At 43.1% G+C, this 23,941-nt stretch overlaps 1 protein-coding gene across 1 annotated transcript; it reads left to right on the forward strand.

The window, feature by feature from the left end:
• The first annotated feature begins 223 nt into the window (after positions 1-223).
• On the forward strand, positions 224-23,456 carry LOC106588809 (E3 ubiquitin-protein ligase MYLIP-A). Its single transcript, XM_014178251.3, has 7 exons — positions 224-501; positions 1,726-1,916; positions 13,470-13,655; positions 17,882-18,079; positions 18,394-18,558; positions 19,656-20,085; positions 21,443-23,456. Exons 1-7 carry the CDS (start codon positions 415-417, stop codon positions 21,662-21,664), a joined length of 1,479 nt encoding a protein of 492 aa, XP_014033726.1. The 5' UTR covers positions 224-414; the 3' UTR covers positions 21,665-23,456.
• The last annotated feature ends 485 nt before the right edge of the window (positions 23,457-23,941 follow it).

A 23,941-nucleotide genomic window follows, 5' to 3' on the forward strand; every position in this document is an offset into this window, starting at 1 on the left:
CGTTTAAGTTATTTTAAAGTTTTTTGAGTTCGTACGCCACCGGAAAAAAATTGCCAATTGTTTTACTCAGCCATACTGGACCACCTCACGGTTTGACACCCCTGAATTAGGGTTTAGGGTAGGGGTGTCCCAAGGATCCCGGATTGCACTAGCCGTTTGGATATGACGGTGCTCGCGGGTGCAAGCCTCATATGCTAAACGCATTGTAATTGGCTGTTTCGGAGTAGTCAGTGCTTTGCATAGCAATTCATTGATATAGCTTACCGCTGGTAGGGAGTGTTTGGCTGCCACACGAAGTGAGAGGTTTTGGAAAGTGTACGAAGGTTTGATGTAGGGTCTCAAAAGAAGAATACCGTGGTTGTGTTATTATTTTAAAAGAGGTATAGACCAAAGATAAAATACAAGACAGCCAAAATGCTTTGCCATGTTACCCGTCCGGATTCGGTGGTTATGGAAGTGGAAGTTGATTCGAAGGCGAATGGTGAAGACTGTCTGAATAAGGTGGATACTGATTTTAATTATTATTTTTGTTATTTTTCTGTTTTCGGGTTGTTGTTTATACATTATTTGTAGGTTATAGATACATTTGTCGAATTACAGTGAAAATTGTCCTGCAAGTGCACATTTTATGTGGATTAAATCGCAACACTTTGTCAGCATGAACGTGTTTTTTGTTGCCGAGATGAGAAATCCACATTTAGATGTTCAAAGTTCCTGTTTATTGTTAGATTTTCTGTCGTCAGCGTCAGTTCTCTCTAAACAGCATTGTCTGTCACTGGATATGTATGCTACATTGCCACACACAGCGATACAAATGTACTTCCTCAATCGTGCAACAATGTTGCTTTGTTTGGAAACAAGTTGGCTACATTTTCCGTAACAAAGAAAGAGCCTACAATTTTGAGTTATGGCACAATTCAACTCATGATGATTGTGAGTTGGTGATTTTCGAAATGAGTATGAAGGTGCCATCTGAGGGAGTTGCTTCCTGGTAGTCTAGTCGCGAGGAAAGTATATGGCTTTGTCAAGCAAAGGTTACTTCAGTTCATGTTGGTCCCTGTGCATGCTTAGCAATGTTGTGTAGCTTCAATGGGTGTTCTCACGAAAATAGTCTACTGTTGACTTAATCAACCTTGAATATCCAATAGTAGTCTACCACACTGCTATAATCTGGTTTTAGATTTCATAAATACTAAAGTCGTTACATCAATTATCATGTGCACAAAACGTTATGGTGCCAATGATGTAGGCCTTGTCATCAATCCGTAAACATGTGCATTTGTCAGAGGGCATAATCGTTGTCTTCTAATGAGGTCTAAATCAAATCTAAGCTCCTATCTCATATGCACAGCGGGTTGACATGTCCTTTGAGTCGGTATAGTTATCTCACCCTCGGTCCCCTCTGGATTTCGGCTACTCTTGATGTTACATAACTCCGTTCCTTCCTGCTGCTGGTGAGAGGCGCGTGGGATGCGCTCGTGATGAAGTTTATTACCGCGGGAAAAATATCCACATTTATTTCCCGTTTACTGCCTGAATATTGATGTATGGCAATAAACAAACATGCTAAACTCTCTCATATTTTCTTGAAGATGCTCCGTAAGCTTCTCGGCCTACACAAACTGCGGTTAGGCAACTTTGGCGTTTATTTTTGGTTTTACTTTGGTTTTTACGTGTTTTTGGGGGGTTTCTCCATAACTGACTTCTTCCTCTTTTATTCCAAAGGTGTGTAGGAAGTTAGGAATCATAGAGGTGGACTACTTTGGCCTGCAGTTCTCGGGCAGTAAGGGAGAGAACCTGTGGCTCAACCTGAGGAACAGAATCTGTCAGCAGATGGACAATCTGACTCCCTGCCGACTCAGGCTTAGAGTCAAGTTCTTTGTGGAACCACATCTCATACTCCAGGAACAGACTAGGTATGGATGTTATGTATATCTCACACAGACAAAATTCAACACCACATCATGAGCAAACATGCATATTTAACCATCTCATTACAATTGTCATTCTCTTCCATCCCTGCATCATCTTGTTAAAATGAAAAAAGGAGAGAAACAACCTGGGCACGTTACTTACTAAATATTCATATTACAACATAATCTCTAACTCAACAGTTAGTTGTGACTTCCTGATTTGGCTGTACAGTGAAACGGCCTACAGTAACCCCACAGCACACAGGGTTACTACAGGTCATTGTGGAGCCAAGCAGAGCAGGGCAGGAGGCAGTAAGGAAATATGATCTCTGTAGAGGTTCCAGACTCCTTTACTGCTGCCCCAGGGTCCCTCTGCCTGCTGAAAGCTACACAGCCCTCCTCCAGACATCCCATGCTGGCTCTCATTCAAACGAATGAAGAAGTGTGTTCACTTTGGTTTATTTTGTCTTTTGTATACTTTTTCTCATTCAGAAGTGTCCTTATTAACACTTTTGTTGATGTGCTTTTGCCTTGGTTTCTTTTGTTTTGGCTTTTTACAGTCTCAAGGGCACATCTCACAGTTGTGACTTTGTTTAGATGTTAAAAGTGCTTTTTACTACAAACTCTGAAGAAATGTATGAGTTGAAAGAACCAAAAAAAACTTGTTTTCATAGTTTTTTCAGACACCAATGTAAGAGGATTTATATAGTGTCGTTTTCTCATATAGTATGCTCACTAATCTCTGTGTTCTGTCAGCCTTATTTTACAAATCATTCTTCCTCTCTTACACAAAGACTAATATAAATCAACCAGTGAAGAAATTGCCCAGTCTTCTAAAAAACTTGTTGAAACGTATCTCTAGCGAAAGGCCTGACACACCGACTTCAGGCTGATGGATAACAGGACCTTTGGAGTCTAGTTTAGTTCTCTCCTCCCAGCCCTTTAGAGGTCCTCTAGTTAGAAGTCTCCATACAACACATCCTGACACGCTTGATCCTGACTGAATCTTAGGCTGCATTGCTAATGGGACCCTATTCCCTATAGGGGCCCTGTTCATAAATAGTGCACTATATTGGGAATAGGGTGCCATTTGGGGGGGACATGCTGCTTTTTGACTGTAACACCAGTGTTACACTAGTGTATACACCCTTGTGTTATACTAGGGAAATTGTTTCCATAACTAGGGCTGACAGTGAGGACTTGTGAAGAGTAGAATTAACAACCTCGGTGTAATCAAAAGTTGCTTTGTGGGTTAAAGTTCGGTGAGCCATTGTTATTTAAATGCAGGCTGAAAAGTACCAGTTGCCTGACTTTGGCCCCAGGTGAGAGCAGGTCCGCTGGAGCCATGGCCGAGTGAGATACGGGTGCCGGACCGCGTAGATAGAAACTGTAATGTCTGAGCCTTTTGGGTAAAACACTGGTTTAAATCCTGTATGTAAAAAGGTGTGATGCATCCGCACTAAAAAATATGTTGTAAATCCTGTATGGAAATGCACCAGCAGAGAATCTCAACTCAGAGCTTCTCTTTTGATGTTATTAATAGGGTGCTCTGCTCTCATTGCTAACCCCACCCCCTACAGTAAAGTTTTGCATGTAGCATTCACGTTGGTATCATCAGATATCTTTCCACAGCTGTGAGACAGATACTGTATCATTAAAAGTAGATTCTAACCCCAGTCAGTCTGCCAGGGAAGGCATCTGATAACATGCTGTTAGAGGAGAGGGAGTTGTGTGGGACTGAGCCCCTGAGCTTCTTAGCTCCTCTCGCTCACTCTCCAGGCAAGGTCGGCCAGTAACTGTTCATTAAACTGAGATCTATCCCTCTTGCCCCCCCTCCCAGCTGTCTCTGTCTGGACTATAAGTACACACTACAACTCCCTCCCCCTGGCTTGGAGGGCAAGTCCTTTTTCCTTTCATTGTCTGTCTTTGAGGATTTTTCAAATTTGATTTGTCTTTATTTAACTAGGCAAGTCAGTTAAGAACAAATTCTTATTTTCAATGACAGCCTAGGAACAGTGGGTTAACTGCCTAGTGCAGGGGCAGAACAACAGATTTTTACCTTGTCTTTCGATCTTGCAACCTTTCGGTTACAAGTCCAACACTCTAACCACTCGGCTACCTGCCGCCCCAATGGACTTTGTGTGTCTTTAAGACTGGATAGCGTGCCTGTGCAGTTAAGGGGAAGAAAAGGGGAGTTGACCAGGGGGGTAAGGGGAGTTGACCAGGGGAGCTAAGGGGTGAGGAAGCTAAAAAGCAGTCTTTCTGAGGACAGTTTTAGGATGCGCACACACATCGCACCAAATGTCCATCTGCCATTCGGCATGGTGTGTTTTTAGGGACCATCCGCCGGTAAGCGCTTGGCTGATGACATTTTCGTGCGACTCTACATATAGAATCGTTTTTCCAATTACGTCTGGTACTCTGTTCAGTGGCGCTAAGTACTCTCGGCCAGAAAACACTATTGGTGTGTCTGCTATTGGGTCCTGACGTCCTCCATGGCAGTTCATCCACTGCTGACCTCTGGCAGATTAGAAGGGTCTTTAACAGATGGCGAGGAGAGAGGGTGTGTGTGTGGAGCTGGGGACAAGGGGAAAGGGGGAGATAAAGACGTGGGGGGGGGGTGTATAGAGGGAGGGGATGGTAATGTGTGAGTCTTAATTAAAAGTAGCAAAGGTTTTGCGCACACACAGACACACACAGTTGTGGTGGGTAGAGCTCGGCTCAACAATTTTATTTTTTGGCCCGCACGCTGTCACTACCAGATGTAGAATAATTTAAAGTGGTTGAGGATGGGGCCCCATCTCTCGCTCTCTCTCTCTCTCTCTCTCTGGATGGTGTTCAAGACAATGAAGACCAGATTTTCAGATAGGAAAGAAGGGGCCATTTTGACTTCCTCTGCATCTTTCTCTAGAGAACAGGCCTGTGTGAACCAGTGTGGTGATCTCAACTCATGGAAACTCTCCACACTCATGATGTATATTTCTGTTAGCATGCTGTGTGCTCTCTACTCTCTCTGTTCTAGTGGTGGTATTTGTGACTCAGTGGTTACTGGAAGGTCATGTCTCTCTGTGGTGAAAACAGGTCTTTGTTCCCTCTGTGTGTGTGACAGGGAGCGAGATGAGCAACAGTGATATGGGAGGCCGGCAGGGTTCCCTTAAAGCCTTCTGCTTGCTTCGGTTCAGCTGGCGTAAAGGCTACATTTTGGTGTGCATCAACAGCCGTAAAAACTCTTAACGTCACAATGTCGTCATATGCCTTAACCCTCTTTGTGCTTTCACATTTCCCCTCGTTGGGCTACTGCTGCGTCCCTCTGCCCGTCACACAGACCACAAACTGACAGGCTTGCAGGCAGAAATAGATACAAAACGCATAAGTTGGTACTCATAGTGAGGGCAGAACATCTTAGTAAGTAGATGTGAAATGCTTACTTACAAGCCATTAACCAACAATGCAGTTTTAACAAAATACAACAACAAAAAAGTATGAGAAATGAATAACAAATGATTAAAGAGCAGCAGTAAAATAACAATAGCGGGGCTATATACAGGGGGTACCAGTACAGAGTCAATGTGCGGGGGCACTGGTATTGAGGTAATATGTACATGTAGGCAAAGTTATTAAAGTGACTATGTATAGATGATAACAGAGTAGCAGCAGCGTTCCAGAGGTAAGGGCAATGCAAATAGTCTGGATAGCCATTTGATTAGCTGTTCAGGAGTCTTATGGCTTGGGGGTAGAAGCTATTTAGGAGCCTCTTGGACCTAGACTTGGCGCTCTGGTAACCCTTACTGTGCGGTAGCAGAGAGAACAGTCTCTGACTAGTGTCCCTCTATCTCTGATCTGCATGTGTTTTAGTCTCCATTTGAATCCATTGGCTGATAGCTTCAAGTGTTACACTGTCAGAAGGTGCATGAGAGAGAGACCACTGAATAGTTTACTAGTGAGGGACACCTCTTAGAAACTAAAATAAACCAATGGAACGTGCTCAAACTAATATCCACCAATAAAACAGAGTGTTCTTGGCAAGTAACAGTGCTGGGTGGTGACCTGACCCAGGGGCCAGAGGATTTTCCTGCATCGTAGAGCACACACACTACTAAAACGTAATGTCCTGGTACAGGAAAACCTGTGGGTAGTGACAGGTGTGTGTGTGCGAAATGTCCTTAGTGGGTACAGACAGACAAGCTTGGCCCCTCAGAGTGCCAGTACACACACACACGCCTCTTTCTCTCGCCCTCTTTCAGCCCGGTTACATAACATATGGTGGACTCGGCACACATACAATTAAAATAAAAAACTGCTTACATAAGCTTGGCCATTTACAGAATCTTCACTAAATCCTGCTGCTATCCCATTATCCTTGAATAGTTAAAAAACATTTTTTTTAACCATGCCAGACATGGGGATTATTAACTGTGAGGTTGAGTGTTAGAGACATCAGCTAGTCTGCGTTTACTGTTTTACAGTTGACTATTTAGGCATCCCATGTTTTCTGTGTTATAATAGACGAGGAGTAAAACCCTAAGGTGCAGCAAGCCACTCCCAGGAAACGGTGATCCATTGTAAGGTTTAACCTGTGTCTGTATGTGTGTAGGGGTCTAAAGAGATTCAGTAACACTCGCACATTCCCACATTTAAAGCTTTCTATAAATACACACACACGGCTCTCGTCTGTAGCACTGGCTCAATTTGGTCGGATTTCTGCAGTTCCTCTTGTCCTCCCAACATCAAACAAAACCCCCCATCCTAATCCTGTAGCTTTGAGATCCCAGCATCTCTCAGCTCCGCTCTGCCCTGGTAGCTTTTGAAACACCCTACCTGGTGTTTGACCATGGCTTGAGGCAGCCTTGTGTGTGTGTACACTGCACTGACCAGATATGGGCAGTTGAATATCTACTTCTGCATTTGGTGGGTATTTCCAGGGAAGTAGTAGACTTCCTATTTGTTTTAGAAGCTGTTTGCTCAAATCACAACCATGTCCCTTTTTTATGAAACTTCCTGACATTTCTATTGGTTCAGAGATTGAGTTGGCAATGTCAGTTCTGTTCTAATTGTTCTAATTATATGGTTGAAACTTGTCCTCCTCAATGAATAGTGTACTATCTGCATCATTACCCCTCACTAGCCTGGAGGTAGTGTGTTCCATGCTTGTCTAAATAAACATGTTTTCCCCTTGTTGTGCAGTGTTTTAGAATTCTGATCAGGTCAACAGTTGGTCAGGGGGTTAGCTATCCAGAGGGCACAACTTTTAACAGACCTCATCTGCCATGAATGAGAAAAGGAATGTTTTTAGTGCCTTTCCCATAGAAAGAGAATCTCTTGAAGGGACTTGGAGCCCCTAACCATAGCAATTTGACTGGTCAATTCAGCTAATGCTGGGTTCAGAATGGAAGGAAATACTTAAAGGGGCAGTGCAGTTAATGTAATTTCCTTTTTTCTGTTATGAAATAATCTGAAATTGTGAAAATGATGATAATGCATATTTGGAGTTCTATTAAAAAAATTACACACAAAGTGATTTTATTAGACAAAGTGATTAAAAAAATGGTCGTACGCTAAGACTGCATGGGAGCTTTAATAGGTCTTCAGTTTTTAAATTGGATTTTGTGTTTTGTTTTTGAATGGCGGCAGCATGCGTTCTTATGGTTGCGTTACAAGTTGATGGGATGCATTGCCTCTAAGAACTCCGTTAATTGAGTCAAGGTCTTGTTGATTTGATTTGTTACTGTATCTGTCTGCTGTCCACGTTAATCTAATGTGAATTTCGTTATCATAGAGAGGGGATGGAGGAGGAATTGCTAAAAAGTTTGATAGTGTTTTTATTTGGGTGCAAATGCAGGTCGTCAGATGTTTTTCTGCTTTGCAACCCAACTCCAACAGTTTTGATGTCCTCCCCCTAAACCTGAGGAGAGCAGTTTGTATTATCCAGATCTGACAACTCCAGATGTCTTTGCCAAAAGTGTCTGTCTTTACATGTTTGCTGAAGCAGAACGTTCTAGATATTTTCACCACCAGGCAAATGTTTTTCACTGACGTTAAGACCATTCGTGTTGTCACAGCATTGCAGCCAGTAGGATTAGTTGGGGAGACAAGATGGTTGTCCCTGTCCTCCACCCAGACTTGTTTAACTTTCCTTTTAAGTTCTCTGAACTCAAGTAGCCTTCCCTCATATCTGATTTGAACCCATAATATTAGTCCCTAGCCAGGAAGAATGGCTGTGGCGGTCTCGTGGCTTGTGTGACTCCTGCCCAAAGCGCCCTGGCTCAGCCTGGGTTATTTTTAATTACCCTTCTACAATCCGTTAATCTGGAACACTCTCTCCCCTTAACCAGAGGGCGATTTAGCTTCTTTGTTCACCTCAAAATGGCAGTTGTTGGATTCATGAGTTCACTCGGCCCAGAACTAAATGATTCTCTTGTTTTATTTAGTGTTTTGTTTCCCCACTTTTTAAAAAACATTTTTATTGCTCTCATTCCGTTGGTTAAACTATTTGATTAACATCCTTGTTGTGATGTTTCCATTGAGAGACTGTAAAACTAGTCCCTGAACTGGGGTTACTAGAGTTCGTTGACTGGAAGTTACCTCTAGAACACAGCTCTGGGCTGTGTTATTTGTTACTTCTACAAACCACATTGTTTAGAGCCTGGCCCTGTGAGCTCTGAAACTGACACTTCTCATTGGCTGACACGGTGCAGTAACTAGGCAGAGGTTTATCATTTCATTTCACAGGGACTTTTTATTCTTCTGGAGACAGAGCTCTGTGACTAATGTGTTCTCTCTTACTACTGAGAGAAGTCAAGTTGAAACAATTATTTTACAGGCCTGGATGGTAAGAAGAACAAAGACAGTTTCACCAAATTGCCCTATAATTTGTGATCGGCTTCTTTTCAGAACGTTTACTCTGAAATAAGTTTATTAAAAACAGTTAGCCATGTGAACAAGCAGCAGCTTACAGTGGCACTCCAGTCCCCTGTTCTCCTCATTTTAACACTTGATTTACTTTTTTTTAAAGGCACATCTCAGTAGGTGGTCCAGGTATGTCATGACATGACACAAGTGGGTGGTGGGGGGGTGGGGTCTGCCTTTCCTCTTTCGTTCTGTAATGTTCCTTGAGCGTGGGGGGGGGGGCTGATGACAGCCCAGATTCCCATCCGACACACTCCTTGAATGCCGTACTCGGAGTTTGCACTTGGGATATTGCTTTTCAACAGTAAAGGTTTTTTTTAAATCACTGGAGGAAAAAGTAAAGACAGGATTTCAGGAAAAGAGATTTTAATACACACAAAAAAAGAGATGAGTGTGTGAAATGCACAACATTTGGGGAAATCCTTTAAGTTAACTTTGACAATCTAAAACTCCACAGTGCTGCTCTCTCTAAAACAGTAGAAATGTCACTAATAAACCCAGAACTAAGTCAGTAATCCCTCTTCTCCTCCTGCATCTTTCATCTGTCACAGAAAGGGAGTAATGATCCATATTCCTCCCAGCTACGGCCGTGCCAGGCTACGGTGCACTTTAATTGAATTATTCCAGCTATGTAATGAAGTGTTTAACATTCCAGCAGGAGAACAGATGACTTTGTTGGAGCACCCACTGTCATCTATTGCCCGCTGTGTGTGAACAGTAAATCTACCATGCGGTCCCTTGGTCTGAGAGCAGCCGTTCCGTGCCCCCGTTTTCTTTCCCTTCATCAAGATGACTGTAGTGAATGTCTTAAGAGGCTTTATTCTTCCCAGTTGTATTTAAACTTGGCTGGTGGGGGGGTCAAGGATTTTCTTCTCCTATATTAGATTCCCTACAGGCTTAATGAGAGACCCCCTGCTGTTTTGTCTGTCTGTGGCCTTCTCCCTGGACAGACAGTGGGCAGTGGTGTGGAAATGTGTCTGGGTAGGGACCAGTATGTTGTGTGTGTGTGTGTGTGTGTGGGCAGGGTAGTGACTGGTATGGTATTGGCAGTCTGGGCACCTTTGGACTGTAATGCTTCTCTGTCCTGATGCAGCCTGGCGTTTCTGCCCTCCAGCCGCTGTTGGAGTTAAAGTTAGAGCCGTGAGCTTGTCTGCACCGGTCACCATTCTGCACAGTGGATAGTCAGACCAGTTTACAACCCCTCCACAGTCCACATCAAAGCACTAGGGGAGAGGGGGAGACACTCACCCTGCTGCCCTGGATGTCTACCTCCATAACGGGCTGCTGCTTCCAGAGCCTCCCTCCTTGTCCCTGCTCTTTGTCTCCCAGTGGGGTGTGCTATAGGGCCTGACAGGGGCAGACCCCTGATAGAGGAGCTCCCACATAGCCAGGAGCCAGGCTCAGGACACCTACTAACCCCCCCCCCCCCCCCTTCCCCTGGCTGGGCAGTCTGGAGTCAGCAGACCCACAGACAGTTGTGAGGTCAAGCAGGGATGGATGAGAAATCATGTGTGCTTCAACGACCTGGAAGAGCCAAGAAAAAGCATGTGGGGAGTTTACTCCCATATTTCTTACGCCTGTATTCTCCTCCTAAAGGAAGTGGACAAGTGCACACTAAGGGCAGAAGGGTAGAGAATTGGGATGCAATGTTACACTCTGTACAGACTTTGCACAGGCTAGACTGTTGAGGGGTCAAGCAGGGATAGATGAGAAATCCATGTGTGCATCAACGACCAGGAAGAGCCAGGAAGAAATAAAGAGTAGGAAGGAAATCATTACAGTACTCTGTGCACACTGGTTCCTGTACAGTATATTACCTCATGTAGGCCATGACCTTGTAAACACCCACCTAGTATTGCACTTCTTACTACGAGGAATGTTCCAGATACTGTATACACCCAAACATGGTAACCTAGCCCATGTTTTAAGCCCAGATTAAACCACTCCAGAGCGCAGCATTAGATGGGGGGGGGGGGGGGGGGTGATAAAGGAGGGGTCCTTTTGAATTTCCACTGGGTGGTGAGGGAGAGCAGCCAGGCCAGGAGGGCCTGTGGCCTATAGTAACCCCCAGGTAGTCACAGCCCTTTGTTTCCAACTGGCCAGGTAGCAGTCTACTGATCACTGTGCTGCTGCTGCTGGACCTAACACAATAGAGGAAACAGACAGCCATGTGTACTGTTCCAGCTAGGGAAAGGGGGCCAGGGCTGGGACTGTCTGGAATAGATCTACTTGGGCCGGTTTGTTTAACACCATCTCAAACGATTGTTTATTATGCCCCTAGAGCTACTATTGTTTAGATCCCCTTTATTGTATGGTAATATTCCTCTCAATTCTTGTCCTGAAGTGATTCTTCTTCTTTTGTGTATCTGTTCCCTGCTAAAGCCAAGGGGTTTAGAGGAGGCAGGAAGACTGAGTGCCAACCAAGCTATGTTCCCATGCCCCCTCTCCTGCCCATAAGGCACTGGGGGCAGGATGAGACCAGTCAACACTACATCTCTTTTAAAGGTTCACTGTCACACATTCTTACTCGGTGGGAGTGCTATTTTCCATTGCTTTGTGTTATGGATGTTGTGTAGTTCTGTGTTATTCATTTGTACAGATTGCCTCTGGTGGTGGTATGCCTGGTTATGTTATGTTTTACAGTACTGTAAAACTTCAATTAAATGCAGAGACTCATAGCTGTCTGTCACGTTTAATAGCCGGGCAACGGCACACATTTCAGCAAATTAACACCTGTTTCAAATATACGCCGGGTCTAAATGAATTGTTTACGAGGTTTGGTTTCGATTTGTTATATTACATAATTTAGTAATGAGTTGAAAACATTATGGCAATCAGTTTTTATCAGGGGTGAAACCTTCACTGGGGCGGGGGGGACATGTCATGCCCCCCACATTCTGAAATTTCATTTTGACCCCCCCCCCCACACAGTTTTATAATTGGAATGTGATACAAAACAAGGCACTGGTGTGCTTTAGGACCATGCTGCTGCCTCGGAGCGGTAGGGTAGGCTGTTTATCCCCCCCCCCCACTACTTCTAAAACCAAACTGCTAACCATTGGCTGCTTATAGCTGATACCTGCTAGTTAACTGGCAAGCACAAAAAGTCAACAACTTCGGGAATACAGACCACCAGAAATGGGGAAATTGCTATTCTTTCAAGTGGAAGTTGGCATGCCTCCATTTTAAAAAAAAATAATAATTACAATTTTTTATTTTTTTTTAAACGAAGATACAAATAAATGTGACAGTGTGTAAATGATAACGCATTGGTGCAGGGAACTAAGATATTTATTGAAATGCTGGAAGTGAAGGCTGGGATTAAATTAACTACGCAAGTGAACAAAAACTGTGTGGATCAAGGAAATGGACACCTGGCTCAAATAGAAGCCTGTCTCTAAGTGCCTGTTGTGTTCAGTGATTTAAGCAAATAAAGGCCCGGGCTATTGAAGTTTTACGGTATGTGTGAAAAAAACAATAAGGGAGTCTGGTCTGGTTCACTCCAGTTGAATTCATCCCATCTGAGAGGGAGGGAGGCAGGGTTACCTGACTGGCTTGTGCTAGTTTTCAGTTTAGTTCTGAGACTAGGCCACTCTAGTTCACCCTCCTTTTGATGGGAGAGAATGAGTCCTCTGTCACTGCCTCTGTCATATTAGTAGTTATTGTTTAACCCAGGGTTTCCAAAACTCAGGGAAACCCTGGTTTTACCAACCATAAATACAGTCCAGGAGAATAGGCTTTTCCTGTTGACAGTGTTATCATGTCACATAGGTCAGATGGACCTTGACCTTGAACTTCTAATCATTCACGACATCTCTGAAACTAATAAACAAGAAACAAAGCTTTGGGTGAAAACAATGAAAGCCTCCTTGACTCTGGTTGTTTTGTATTTGGCTCGCCGCAGCCCAGTGTTCTGCACACAGATCTACAAAGTCTTCCTTGTTGTTTTATCACATTTTCCTCCATAGCCCCTCCCTCCACACTTTGAATTTGCCATAATAACAAGTGTTTACCGACAATCGGGAAGGGCCCTTACCTTGCCAAAAGAACAAGATTACAACGTTGTGTTGTCATTACATTGATTTAGCCCGGTCTTTGTGGGCTTGTGTTGGTATTTAATGGGAAAACATGAGCCAGGCAGAAGTATGGAGGGAAAGAGTGAGGGATGCCTATGCTAAATGGTGCTATCGTACCCAGACCCCACAGTGTTACATCACAACAGCAGTAGCAACCTGGCTGCTTATCGTGCCGCAGCACACCACTGGGGTTAGTGAATAGGCAGGCAATGCAGAAGGTGTACAAGGCTAGCTGCTGCTCCTCTGAACACTATGATAATGGCTATAGAGCTCTGTGTGTGTACACTGCACTCTGCCACCATGATGAGAGCTATGGAGCAATTAGAACACACGGACTGTGTCACTGGGTTAAAAGTCAAGCCACGTCACACACTGACTGGGAACCGCTTTCACTAATGAGCTACTCTGTGTCTGTAACCCAACCTCTAACCACCTGCTCCATTCTGTGTCTCTCTCTGATCTACCAACCATCACCTGTTTGGTTCCAGGCCCTATCTACCCCCTCTCCTCCCCAATCATCACCTGTTCCAGTCCATGTCTAACAGCTCCTCCCCCTCTCTCTTCCCTCCACCAGGCATGTGTTCTTCATGCATGTCAAGGAGGACCTCCACAGTGGCCACCTGAGGATGTGTTCAGAGCAGGCTGAGGTGCTGAGTGCCCTACTGGCCCAGGCTGAGTTCAGAGACTACAACCAGAACACTGCCAAATACTGCTACTCTGAGCTGTGTGGGAGCGAACCCTGCCCGGCAACAGTCGACAGGTAAGGGCAGGGGACACCTGGGGATATGTTAGACGATGAGTGTAGACTGGACACACGCACGCGCACACACACACCCCTCTGTGGTGTGTTTAAAAAAGGATTTGAGTTTGAGCCTTAATGCTAATTGGTTGGAGTTTGCAGGACATGAATTCACTGTTGGAATTTTGAAAGCAAAGCTGCCCTTGACAAGGTTGCCGGCTGGCATGGTTGGGTAGGTTACTTTCTAAATGTAATCCATTAGTTACCTGTCCAAATTGTAGTCAGTAATGTAACTTTTGGATTACCCCGACTCAGTAATGTAATCTGATTACATTCGGTTACTTTTAGATTACTTTCCTCTTGAGAGGTATTAGAAGAAGACAAAAATGTATGTTACCAATTGCAAGATAAATCTATGTAAAAGTTTACATAGCTGGCCATAAATGGATGTTACATTTTACTTAATGGGTTGGTTATGTAGGCCTCTTCTAACCCATCACTTTCTACTACATAAAGTAATACGATTAAATTATATCTTTAGATTAAAAACCAAAGTCTATCAGAATTCCAGTCATTCCAATAAATGTTATACTCCTTGATCTTTAAGAATAGGATTTATAGAAGTATAGATTAGCCAAATTGTTTTACCTGAGCATAACCCCAAAACTAAGGATTTAGCCAGCCCTACTGTGTTGTTTAGGATTTTGTTGTAATGGAGGACTGATGCTGTGCTCATGGAATGGCATGCTTTGAGCACTACTGAAAAGTTATATTTACATGTGAAAAACAAATGCCATATGCTGCATTTGCTATAGGCCTGCTTACCTTTTTTGTTGGTGAACTCTATCTTGATAATATGCAGCTGTTTTAAAGGGCAAATTCACAGATGAAACAATAACAAAACGGTTGCCCGCCTCTGTTTTTGTAAAAAGCTGAGGAATGGGCCTGGAGAAATGTAACCACTGTCAGATAAATAAACAGAGCTATGGAATCAAGGACTGACCATCCATGACATCAACATTATAGTTTTAACCATGGTATGAGGCTATACAGTGTTTATTTACATTTACAATGTTTACAAATATTGGAGAAAAACAAGCTTGTTTTGGGTTCTCATGGAGTGTGACAGTTGAATTAAGCTCATGAGGCATTTATAAGTTATATTCTTCAACAATTGATGGATATATGTATGTATGTATGCATGTATGTACAGTTGAAGTCGGAAGTTTACATACACTTACGTTGGAGTCATTAAAACTCGTTTTTCAACCACTCCACAAATTTCTTGTTAACAAACTATAGTTTTGGCAAGTCGGTTAGGACATCTACTTTGTGCATGACAGAAGTAATTTTTCCAACAATTGTTTACAGACAGATTATTTCACTTATAATTCACTGCATCACAATTCCAGTGGGTCTGAAGTTTGGTGTGTCGTCATAGTGGTCTCTGACGCATGTTTTTAAGGAACAAACTTAAACATGCGCCTTTAATGCTGATTTGAATGTCATTGAGTAAACAGAAGTGTCAGATTGTTTTCCGCAAACATCCTTTCTGAATTTAAAAGTAATCATCTAGTTTTTCAAAAGTATCTGTAATCTGATTACAATATTTTAGCTGGTAACGGATTAAAGTTACCGTTATTTTTGTAATCCCTTACATGTAATCCGTTACTCCCCAATCCTGCCGGCTGGCTTAGTGAACAGATATGGTAGACCGTAATGTTATGGTAGGCGTATGATATGGAAGTATCAAAATCCAGCTGGACCAAGTGCCAGATGTGGGTGTTAATGATTCATCCAACATCAGTCAGACATCTAGTCAGGCGCTTCAAAGAGAAATTCCCAATGTTTAAAATTAATCCAAAAACATATTTATACCTTTAATCATTTATGACCATAATTTACATGAAATAAACTTCTGTTGCGTTGGCCAGACTTGGGTACCCAAGCTGTGTACCTATTGTGCTCAATTCAGTGTAAAAGACTATAATTTACTACACCCTAACCCCTGATTTGCTCCAAGCCGTAACCTTGCCTTCTGCTTTTTGGATATGAACCAGTCAGTCGTGTGCAGCTGACATAAACATTTGTGCCATGAGAACCTGGTATGAGTTACACTGGCAATGCAGACAGCAGCACAGTTTGGAAATCCAACACTCAGACATACAAACAAAGCATTCTGTTTAGTGAGTCTGCCAGATCAGATGCAGTAGGGATGTTCTCTTGATAAGTGTGTGAACTGGACCATTTTCCTGTCAAAATGTAACCAGTACTTTTGGGTGTCAGTGAAAATGTATGGAGTAAAATGTACATAAATCTCTTTAGAAATATAGTAAAGTACAGAAAAAAAATGACTTAAGTACTTTACACAACTGGATAACACCACAACTCAGAGGGGTTGAGTTAAACGTGTAAGTAACATTTTGTTTGGACCCTGTGTGCGATTGGCCAATAAAGTGATCTTTAATTTGTATCTTAAACAACACGTGCTCACAAGGTTCCCTCTACAGAAAGAAAGCACACCCTCCCATGTTGTCTCCATGCGCCCACTTGTTTTTCACCAGCAGAGGTAGGTTTGCAATTGGAACAACAAAGTTTGACCCACATGATGTCACCCAGCATGACATGAGCAACAGACGGAGGAAACTTGGGTTGTGTCTGAAATGGCTCCCTATAGCTAGCTAGTGTCCAAAATAGCACACTATTTCCCCCATAGGCTCTGGTCAACAGAAGTGCACTAGATGGGGAAAAGGGTGCCATTTTGGACGCAAACTGGATAACACATGGTCACAATGTTCCCTCTACAGAGACACACCCCTCCCGTGTTCCTACCATGCAGCCACTTGTTTTTCTTAGTCATGAACCAAACCTGTTCAGGCATTGAACTGAACACCTAAGGGACAATTAGAGCTACAGTAGCAGGTTTGCGTTTTAGCCGGTTAAATGTCTTACATATTCCTGAAACACTCTAAATCAAAACTTGAAATAGGAATAATATTTAATTTGACTTGACCCATTCCTTTAAACAGCCATAAAAACCAGGACTATAACTAGGTGTTAAACAACTAATCCTTTCTGTGAAACTAAACCTAAAAGCGCAGTCAACGCTCACATCAGTTTCGTTTTCTACCACCAACCCATAAAGCCCACAATAGACAAGTCTCTCTCTCGCAGAACCATGCCAGGGAGTAGCACAGCAGCTCGTTGACTGGTTAAATCAACAGTTTGAGAAGCAGCATTTTGGGTGCAGGCCAATCTAAACTAGGCACTGTTTGTGCTAGGTCAGAGGATGGATCTATCACTGTGTTTACACACTCTAGGGGACACACACTAGGATCCCACCTGAGATCATAATTGGAGGGTAAATGCTGATGTCAATGTACTGGGTTAGTCAGGCTTATATGGACATGATGCTCTCTTGTTAGTGTGTTTTCAAAATTATAATAGCCAATTTGGTGATTTTATTCAGCTCTGTTTTTAGTAATTGGCGAAAGCATATTTCTATTGCACTATGGGTAATTTTATGGAAGTTCTCGCTCCGCCTAATCAACCTTATGTTTTGGGATGATAACACAGTACAGATATTGGTTGTGTCATGTCATAATTTTAGCATAGCTGTAAATGTTAAGATTGGAAACAGCTTTCCAATGCCTGAGGAAAAAATGTAATGCATATCATTCTACCATATTGAAGCAATTACTGCTGGAAAATATAGTCACTTTTGTGACAGTTTCAGAACAGCAAAGCTGTCTGTAAAGGAAAAGTATTGACGTTTTCCATTGACAGGACAGACATCAGTGCATCAGTAGCTGTATGAGTAATGTTCATATGAACTGAGGAAGTAAAGGCTTAGTCCATGAGTAATGTTAACTCAACAATGGCTCACTTCATACTCTAATTCACACTGCACATATAGTGAGGAGAGAACTACTAGCAGCGCAAGCAGAGGCTCACATTACATTATAGTAATTGATTCCCTTATTATTTGATCAGATTAGGGGGATGATGGGTTTATATTAGAAAATCTGCTCTCTGGGTGACAGACTGACTGCTCAGGCAGCACCCAGCAGTCTGTTGTTCAGCTGTGTGAAGATTTCTGTACTGTTTTCTCACAGCCCTCACAGGAAATAAATACAGAATATTAACTATTTGAAGCATGGTGGCTCTGTGTAAGTCTTTGAAGCAATGAGGCTCTGGATGTGAACCAGTAGTGACACTGCTGTCTCTCTCTATCCATCACTTCACAGTATCATCTCTAAGCACAAGGCGTTGGAGGGTCAGAGCCTGGGGTCAGTGGAGTACCAGGCCCTGCAGCTGGTGTCCAGTTTGGAGCACTACGGGGTGGAGTGGCACTGGGCCAGGGACGCAGAGGCACAGAGGCTGGCCATAGGTGTGGGCCCAGAGGGCATCACTGTCTGTAAAGAGGACTTCAGCCTGGTCAACAGGTAAATGAAGGGTCTTCAGGCTACTTAACCAACTGCTCCATCTCTTGTGCAGTCAGCTCAAACATAATATAGACTAAAGTCTGTACTGTACTTTACTGAAATGTCCATATCTATGAAGTGTAATGTCCACCTGATTTATCCCACAATCTTTACCTTCGAGGAAATCTCTTATTGTTCTGAGATTGTCATCATGGAACTGAAATCCTGTAATATTACACAGTATTGCAAATTGTTGTTGTACAACATTGTGTAATGTTACAGGATTTTACTTTAAAGAATAGTTTCCACCTTCAACTTTTCTTTATCCATTCTAGGATCAGCTATCCCATAATCCAAATAGCCACCCAGTCAGGGAAGAGTGTTTACCTGACGGTGATCAAGGATACCAGCGATAGTGTGGTTCTGCTATTCAAGCTAATCAGCAACCGGGCTGCCAGCGGACTGTACCGGGCCATCACAGAGACGCATGCCTTCTACAGGTGAGGGGACAGGAGAGGATCCACTTGCGGGGAGCCAAAACACAGTCATGCAGTCCAATTATACAGTGCACTCCACATATAGTCATCATAATTGTGCAGTTAGATTTGATCACCAAGTGATCCAAGGCATTATTGATCAAATGTTCCATGATGAAACCTTTTAGGGACTGGCTTCTCCGCTAACTATTTAGTAGGGTTGAAAGGAGTGCTTCTGAGTATAGTATAGAGCCACAAACACTGACAACCACCCACGGGCTGCACTGTCATGCTAATGTATTGACAACATGTTTATTTACACTACCAACTGGAGCGTCCTCTCTAAATGGTATTCTGTCACTTATTCAGCCGACTTTACGGCCCTCAGAATACACAACGCTCCTACAGCACTTTAGCGTTCTACTGCCTTGGGGGGCAGCTAACCAGTCAAGCATTTTACTTCCCCATTGAGGGAACCTGACCTATCAGGACTTCTAAATCACTTTCACTCAACATTTTGCTCTGTTTAACATGGCGTGCTGCTCGCTGAATATGCATCTTGAACTGCAGTTGTACACATTCACTGAGACTATGCTATGGTCCGTTTGTTGAAGCCACTATATACCAATTCCTTTTACATGTTCTTGGTCTGAAGGGATTGGTAAAGCCATAGACTGTAATGGTGTTGATATTAATGAAAAAGTGCTTTATTCTTCCTGGAAAAATGAAGGTCAGCCATTTAAATTAGCCTACTGCAGAGCAATGAGATTGTTCACAGCTGGGTTATAATAGTCACAAAGATTACCTCTCTAGTGTGTGTGTGTGTGTGTGGGGGGGTTCAGAATTTTTCACCATGTCTTCCCCAGGTTGTGCAGATGGGCTTGTACTTGAGATTAATGTAGTAACTGTTTCTGGATCAGATTTAGAGGATTTCTAGTCCTTTACTGCTATTAAACATGATCAATCCCATGTATAGTATGAGTCAAAGTGGAGAATTGAGAAATCAATTGATAAAAAAAAATTGTCCAACATTCAATTGACCGATTTAAAAATATATATATAAATAAATAATAATAATTAGATTGACTTCTTGGTTAATAACGTCTCGCTTTCTCCTCCAGGTGTGACACGGTGACCAGCGCGGTGATGATGCAGTACAGCCGTGACTTCAAGGGCCACCTGGCGTCTCTCTTCCTCAATGAGAACATCAACCTGGGCAAGAAGTACGTCTTCGACATCCGACGCACCTCCAAGGAGGTATACGACTACGCACGCCGGGCACTCTACAACGCCGGCATCGTGGACCTGGTGGCACGTGCTGCGGGGACGGGCGGCGAGAGGACGCCATCGGGGCACAGTCCCCTTCGTGGCCAGGGGGAGGGGATGGGGGAGGACTGTGGCAGCTGCCAGCAGAGCAGGGCACTGCTGGAGAGACTAGAGAAGCTCAGAGAGGCTCTGCTGTGTATGCTGTGCTGTGAGGAGGAGATAGACGCAGCCTTCTGCCCCTGTGGACACATGGTATGCTGCCAGACCTGCGCCAACCAACTACCGGTGAGGAGACTGAGACGAAAGTGAATGCTTGTAAATGATTGAATGTTGTGCATGTTGGTTTTGGTCAAATTGAGAAACAACTACTAGTCAATGAACACTAACCTATGCACAGATTTTAAAAAAATAGTTTTTGGTCAACTCAACATTTGGATGCCACCACTACCATCTACCCCCAGAATACGAAAGCTGTCTCGCTAGGTTTAATGTCTTCCTTTTCTGGTAGTCCTTGGCACAACACAACAAGCACACTCTAGGGTCCTAGCTGTGTAATACCATGAGTGGCAGAGCACAGATTCAAGGAGAATAATTGACTTTTCTCCTGAGTCACTATCCCTCTGAGCAGTAACCTCTCTTTCTCTCATATCCATTTTATGACTTTTAAAAACCGATCCAGTATTTTGCTCATGTATGGGTTCAGCTCACCTGATTGGCCCTCCCACTAATCTCCTAAATTTAGCTTGAACTGCCGTCGCAGATGGTGAATTAGCGGCTGTGGATTAAAGCTGCCGGCAGCAGCCCAGCAAATGTCTATTCCACTAAATCCACAGGGAAATGTGTAGTTTTGTGTGGCTGGACCCAAACACAGTGAGAGGAGAGAACTGACACGCAGGGAGAACATTCCGGGGAGAAAAAAATCATTCCAACATGGCCGCCCCCATAGCCTTTTCTGAAAAGTGTATCGTGGATAATTCCATCTAGTGGTCCCGGGTTGGTTAACAGGCTTTCACACGGCTATAATACAATTGACTGGTTAAATTAAATTGGAGTGTTATTCCACTACTCTTCACTGTCACTGACAGACTGGTTAGTATAATTAGTCTGTTCTGGATGTCTTAAATATGATTCTGAGACTCTGGCTGCCTGGTCCATTCTGCAGCCCAGGGCTTGTGGTGGGTATTTATGCTTTTATGGAATGAGTGTGACTCACACGTGAACAACCAAAACACTGTAAATACCAGTGGCTGCTGAGGGGAGGACGGCTCATAATATTGGCGTAAATGGAATGGTATCAAATACATGGTTTCGTGTGGTTTATTCCATTCACTCCATTCCAGCCATTCCACTCCATTCCAGCCATTACTCTGAGCCGTCCTCCCCTCAACAGCTTCCACTGGTAAATAGTGTGGTGTGTGAACCCTTTGAAGCGGTGTGTGAACCCTTTGAAGCGGTGTGTGGATCTACATTGTGCAGTACTTGTTGCACACAGTGGTCCAAAGACCGTAGTAACAGTGCCATTGCTTTAACAAACCACTGACAGCCATGTCTTCACGTTCTTTGATATATTTGACCTGTTCCATATCTGTAACTTAACAAGTGACAGCTAGTCTTGTGTTGACATTCAATTATCTCTCCCCAGTTGTGTCCGGTGTGTCGATCTGAGGTGGAACACGTGCAGCATGTCTACCTGCCCACCTGCACCAGTCTCCTAAACCTCAGCAACACCTCCCACGACGACGATAGCAGCCCCGTCCACAGAGCTATAAGTGGGCTAGCATATACCTGCCACACCAAGGACCACTCCAATAGCAACACCAACAACCACCACGACTCCAACAAGATCTACCAGACTGAGACATAAACCACTCCACTAATTCCAGACTGTGTCCCAAATAGCACCCTGGCACCCTACATAGTGCTGTCCACAGTAATGCACTAATTAGGGAATATGGTGCCATTCCAGACACAGTCCAGTCCCAACACCACGGTTTCTGCTTCTGTTTGTTTGTTTATCACCTTACCATTCTGACAGTGGTATTTTTCCACTGTCGATATTTATTTTTTTAAACCAATGATGGATTTGTGATTTTGAATTTCCACCCCTCCATTTTAATTTTAGGGTTATTGCCTATTATATTTTCTTAATTGAACTGCAGCTGTTGATTTGATCAGCAGTAGCGGTGGGATCTGATTTATTTCATTTGGATTGTGCTTTTGTTTGTTTTTTTGCTCCATATGCGTGTACAGAATGTGAATTATCTATTGGGCTCATAACCTGCAACGCTTGTACAATATGAGGGAATTCTGTGTTTTAGGAGAATAGTAGGCAACGTACATAATCGTTCAGTTGTTTTATAAGTATATTTGCATTTTTTAAGTTTCTTCGTTTTAAGCTTTCAGAATCTCATTTAATGGTTCTAATGGAGTGAAATGCATTTTTTTTGTTCTGTTTCCATGCCAATGAGAAGTTATTTGGGGGTTGGAATCTGGCCCTGGTACAGCACTGCATTCTGATTTTAGAGAAGCATTGTCCCAAAAGGCACCCTATTCCCTATGTACAGTAGTGCACCACTTTTGACCAGTAGTGCACTTTGCAGGGAAGGGGTGCAATTTGGGATGTAGCCAAGGGGAAGTCTTGACGATAAGCCCGGTATTAATGTGTATATGAGTGACAGGGTTCTGGAACCAAACCAGAACTCTGACAGGGAAAGATAATGGTTGAATCTCCTAGTTCATTCCCAATGGGTCATATAAAGTAACTCCACTCTTGTGAAAAAATACCAGATTCATACAGAACTCTATGGGCTCCAGCCATTCAGCATTCTATCCCATAACAGAACCTTCACAAATGGAGGCCCCAAAATAAGATGCTCCCTGTATTCTTTTGCTCAATAAGTGATCTGTGATTATTTATTAGTAAGGCTGTTTTTTTTTAACCTGATCCCAGATCGACTTGTGTTGTTTAACTAACCCAGATTGTAGGAGTTAGCTATACAGCACAAACAGTTCTGGGACCAGGCTACTGTTTTTCAGCCTCTACTGTGTAGCGGTGTGTGTGTCCTTCCTCAACTTCTGTTCTATGTGGTCAACTAGGGAGTTCCTTATGATTTTATTATTAAAGGGTACTAGTCGATCTGTCAGTGCAATACGAGCTGCTTTTTGAGTTTTTTTTGGGGGGGGGGGGGGGGGTGGAAGAATGAATACACTGTCACTTTACCAAGGAAACTTCCCCAGTGTTTTATCCATAGGGTTTTGCCTTAATGTAGCAACACTGGCTTGCGTCTCAAGTAGCACCCTATTCCCTATGCAGTGCACTACTTTTGACCAGAGCCCATAGCACTCTGGTTGAAATTAGTGCACTGTTTAGGAATAGGGTGCCATTTGAGACAACGACATTGTGTTTTGATATGCATTCTTTCTTTGCACAGACTTTCTTCGTTTTAAAGATGAGGAATATGTTGTCTTTATTGCTGACACCATTTGGCACATAGTCACTGCAGGGGATTGATTATTTGATCACTTTGTTCAAGTAGGATTTGTTTCTGTTTTCTGAAGCAAAAACTATGCTCTGCAAATGTAGAAAGAACTGTCTTTTTATATTGTATTTCTTTGAACTAGAAAAGTATTAATAAAGTTTTTTTTTTTTTTTTAAACAAGCATGTGTTCATTGATTTGATTGGCTTTGGCTGTTCAAGTTACCCCCTTTCACCCCTTCTCAATTCTCAATGGGGACAGTCACAACTGAAAGGTCAGATAAAGATATGGGGTTAGATGACTGAGCGTCTCGTTACTAAAGATTGATGGAGGCTCATAGGGTTAAAAGTTAATGCTTGGCCTGGTATGCCAGCTCATTTAATGAATGCTTTTGTTGCCTGTCATTTTAAGTAGTAAATCCATTATGGTTTCTGTGTACTGATCTTGTATCAGAATGCATGTGTTCAAATTGCACTAACGGTACAGTGCAATTAGTATTGATTCATTTTAGGATAAGTTTGCTTCACTGTGATAATAGTTTGAAGATCGAGGGGAGGTGACACCATAGACCATTGCAGAGTATTGATCCCTATCTGTGTACACATGCCACACACAGTCAGACAAAATCAATGCTGTTAGATTCCAAGGGCACTGGTGACTGCTG

This window comes from Salmo salar, chromosome 27 (assembly GCF_965601325.2).
Source record: "Salmo salar chromosome 27, fSalSal1, whole genome shotgun sequence".
Classification (NCBI taxonomy): Eukaryota; Metazoa; Chordata; class Actinopteri; order Salmoniformes; family Salmonidae; genus Salmo; species Salmo salar.

Excerpts from the sequence above, each read along its gene's own strand:
- LOC106588809 (XM_014178251.3), top strand. The coding sequence starts at position 415 with ATGCTTTGCCATGTTACCCGTCCGGATTCGGTGGTTATGGAAGTGGAA. Across the intron at positions 502-1,725 it reads GTGAAGACTGTCTGAATAAG|GTGTGTAGGAAGTTAGGAAT; the intron begins GTGGATACTGAT and ends TTTATTCCAAAG. Across the intron at positions 13,656-17,881 it reads TGCCCGGCAACAGTCGACAG|TATCATCTCTAAGCACAAGG; the intron begins GTAAGGGCAGGG and ends ATCACTTCACAG.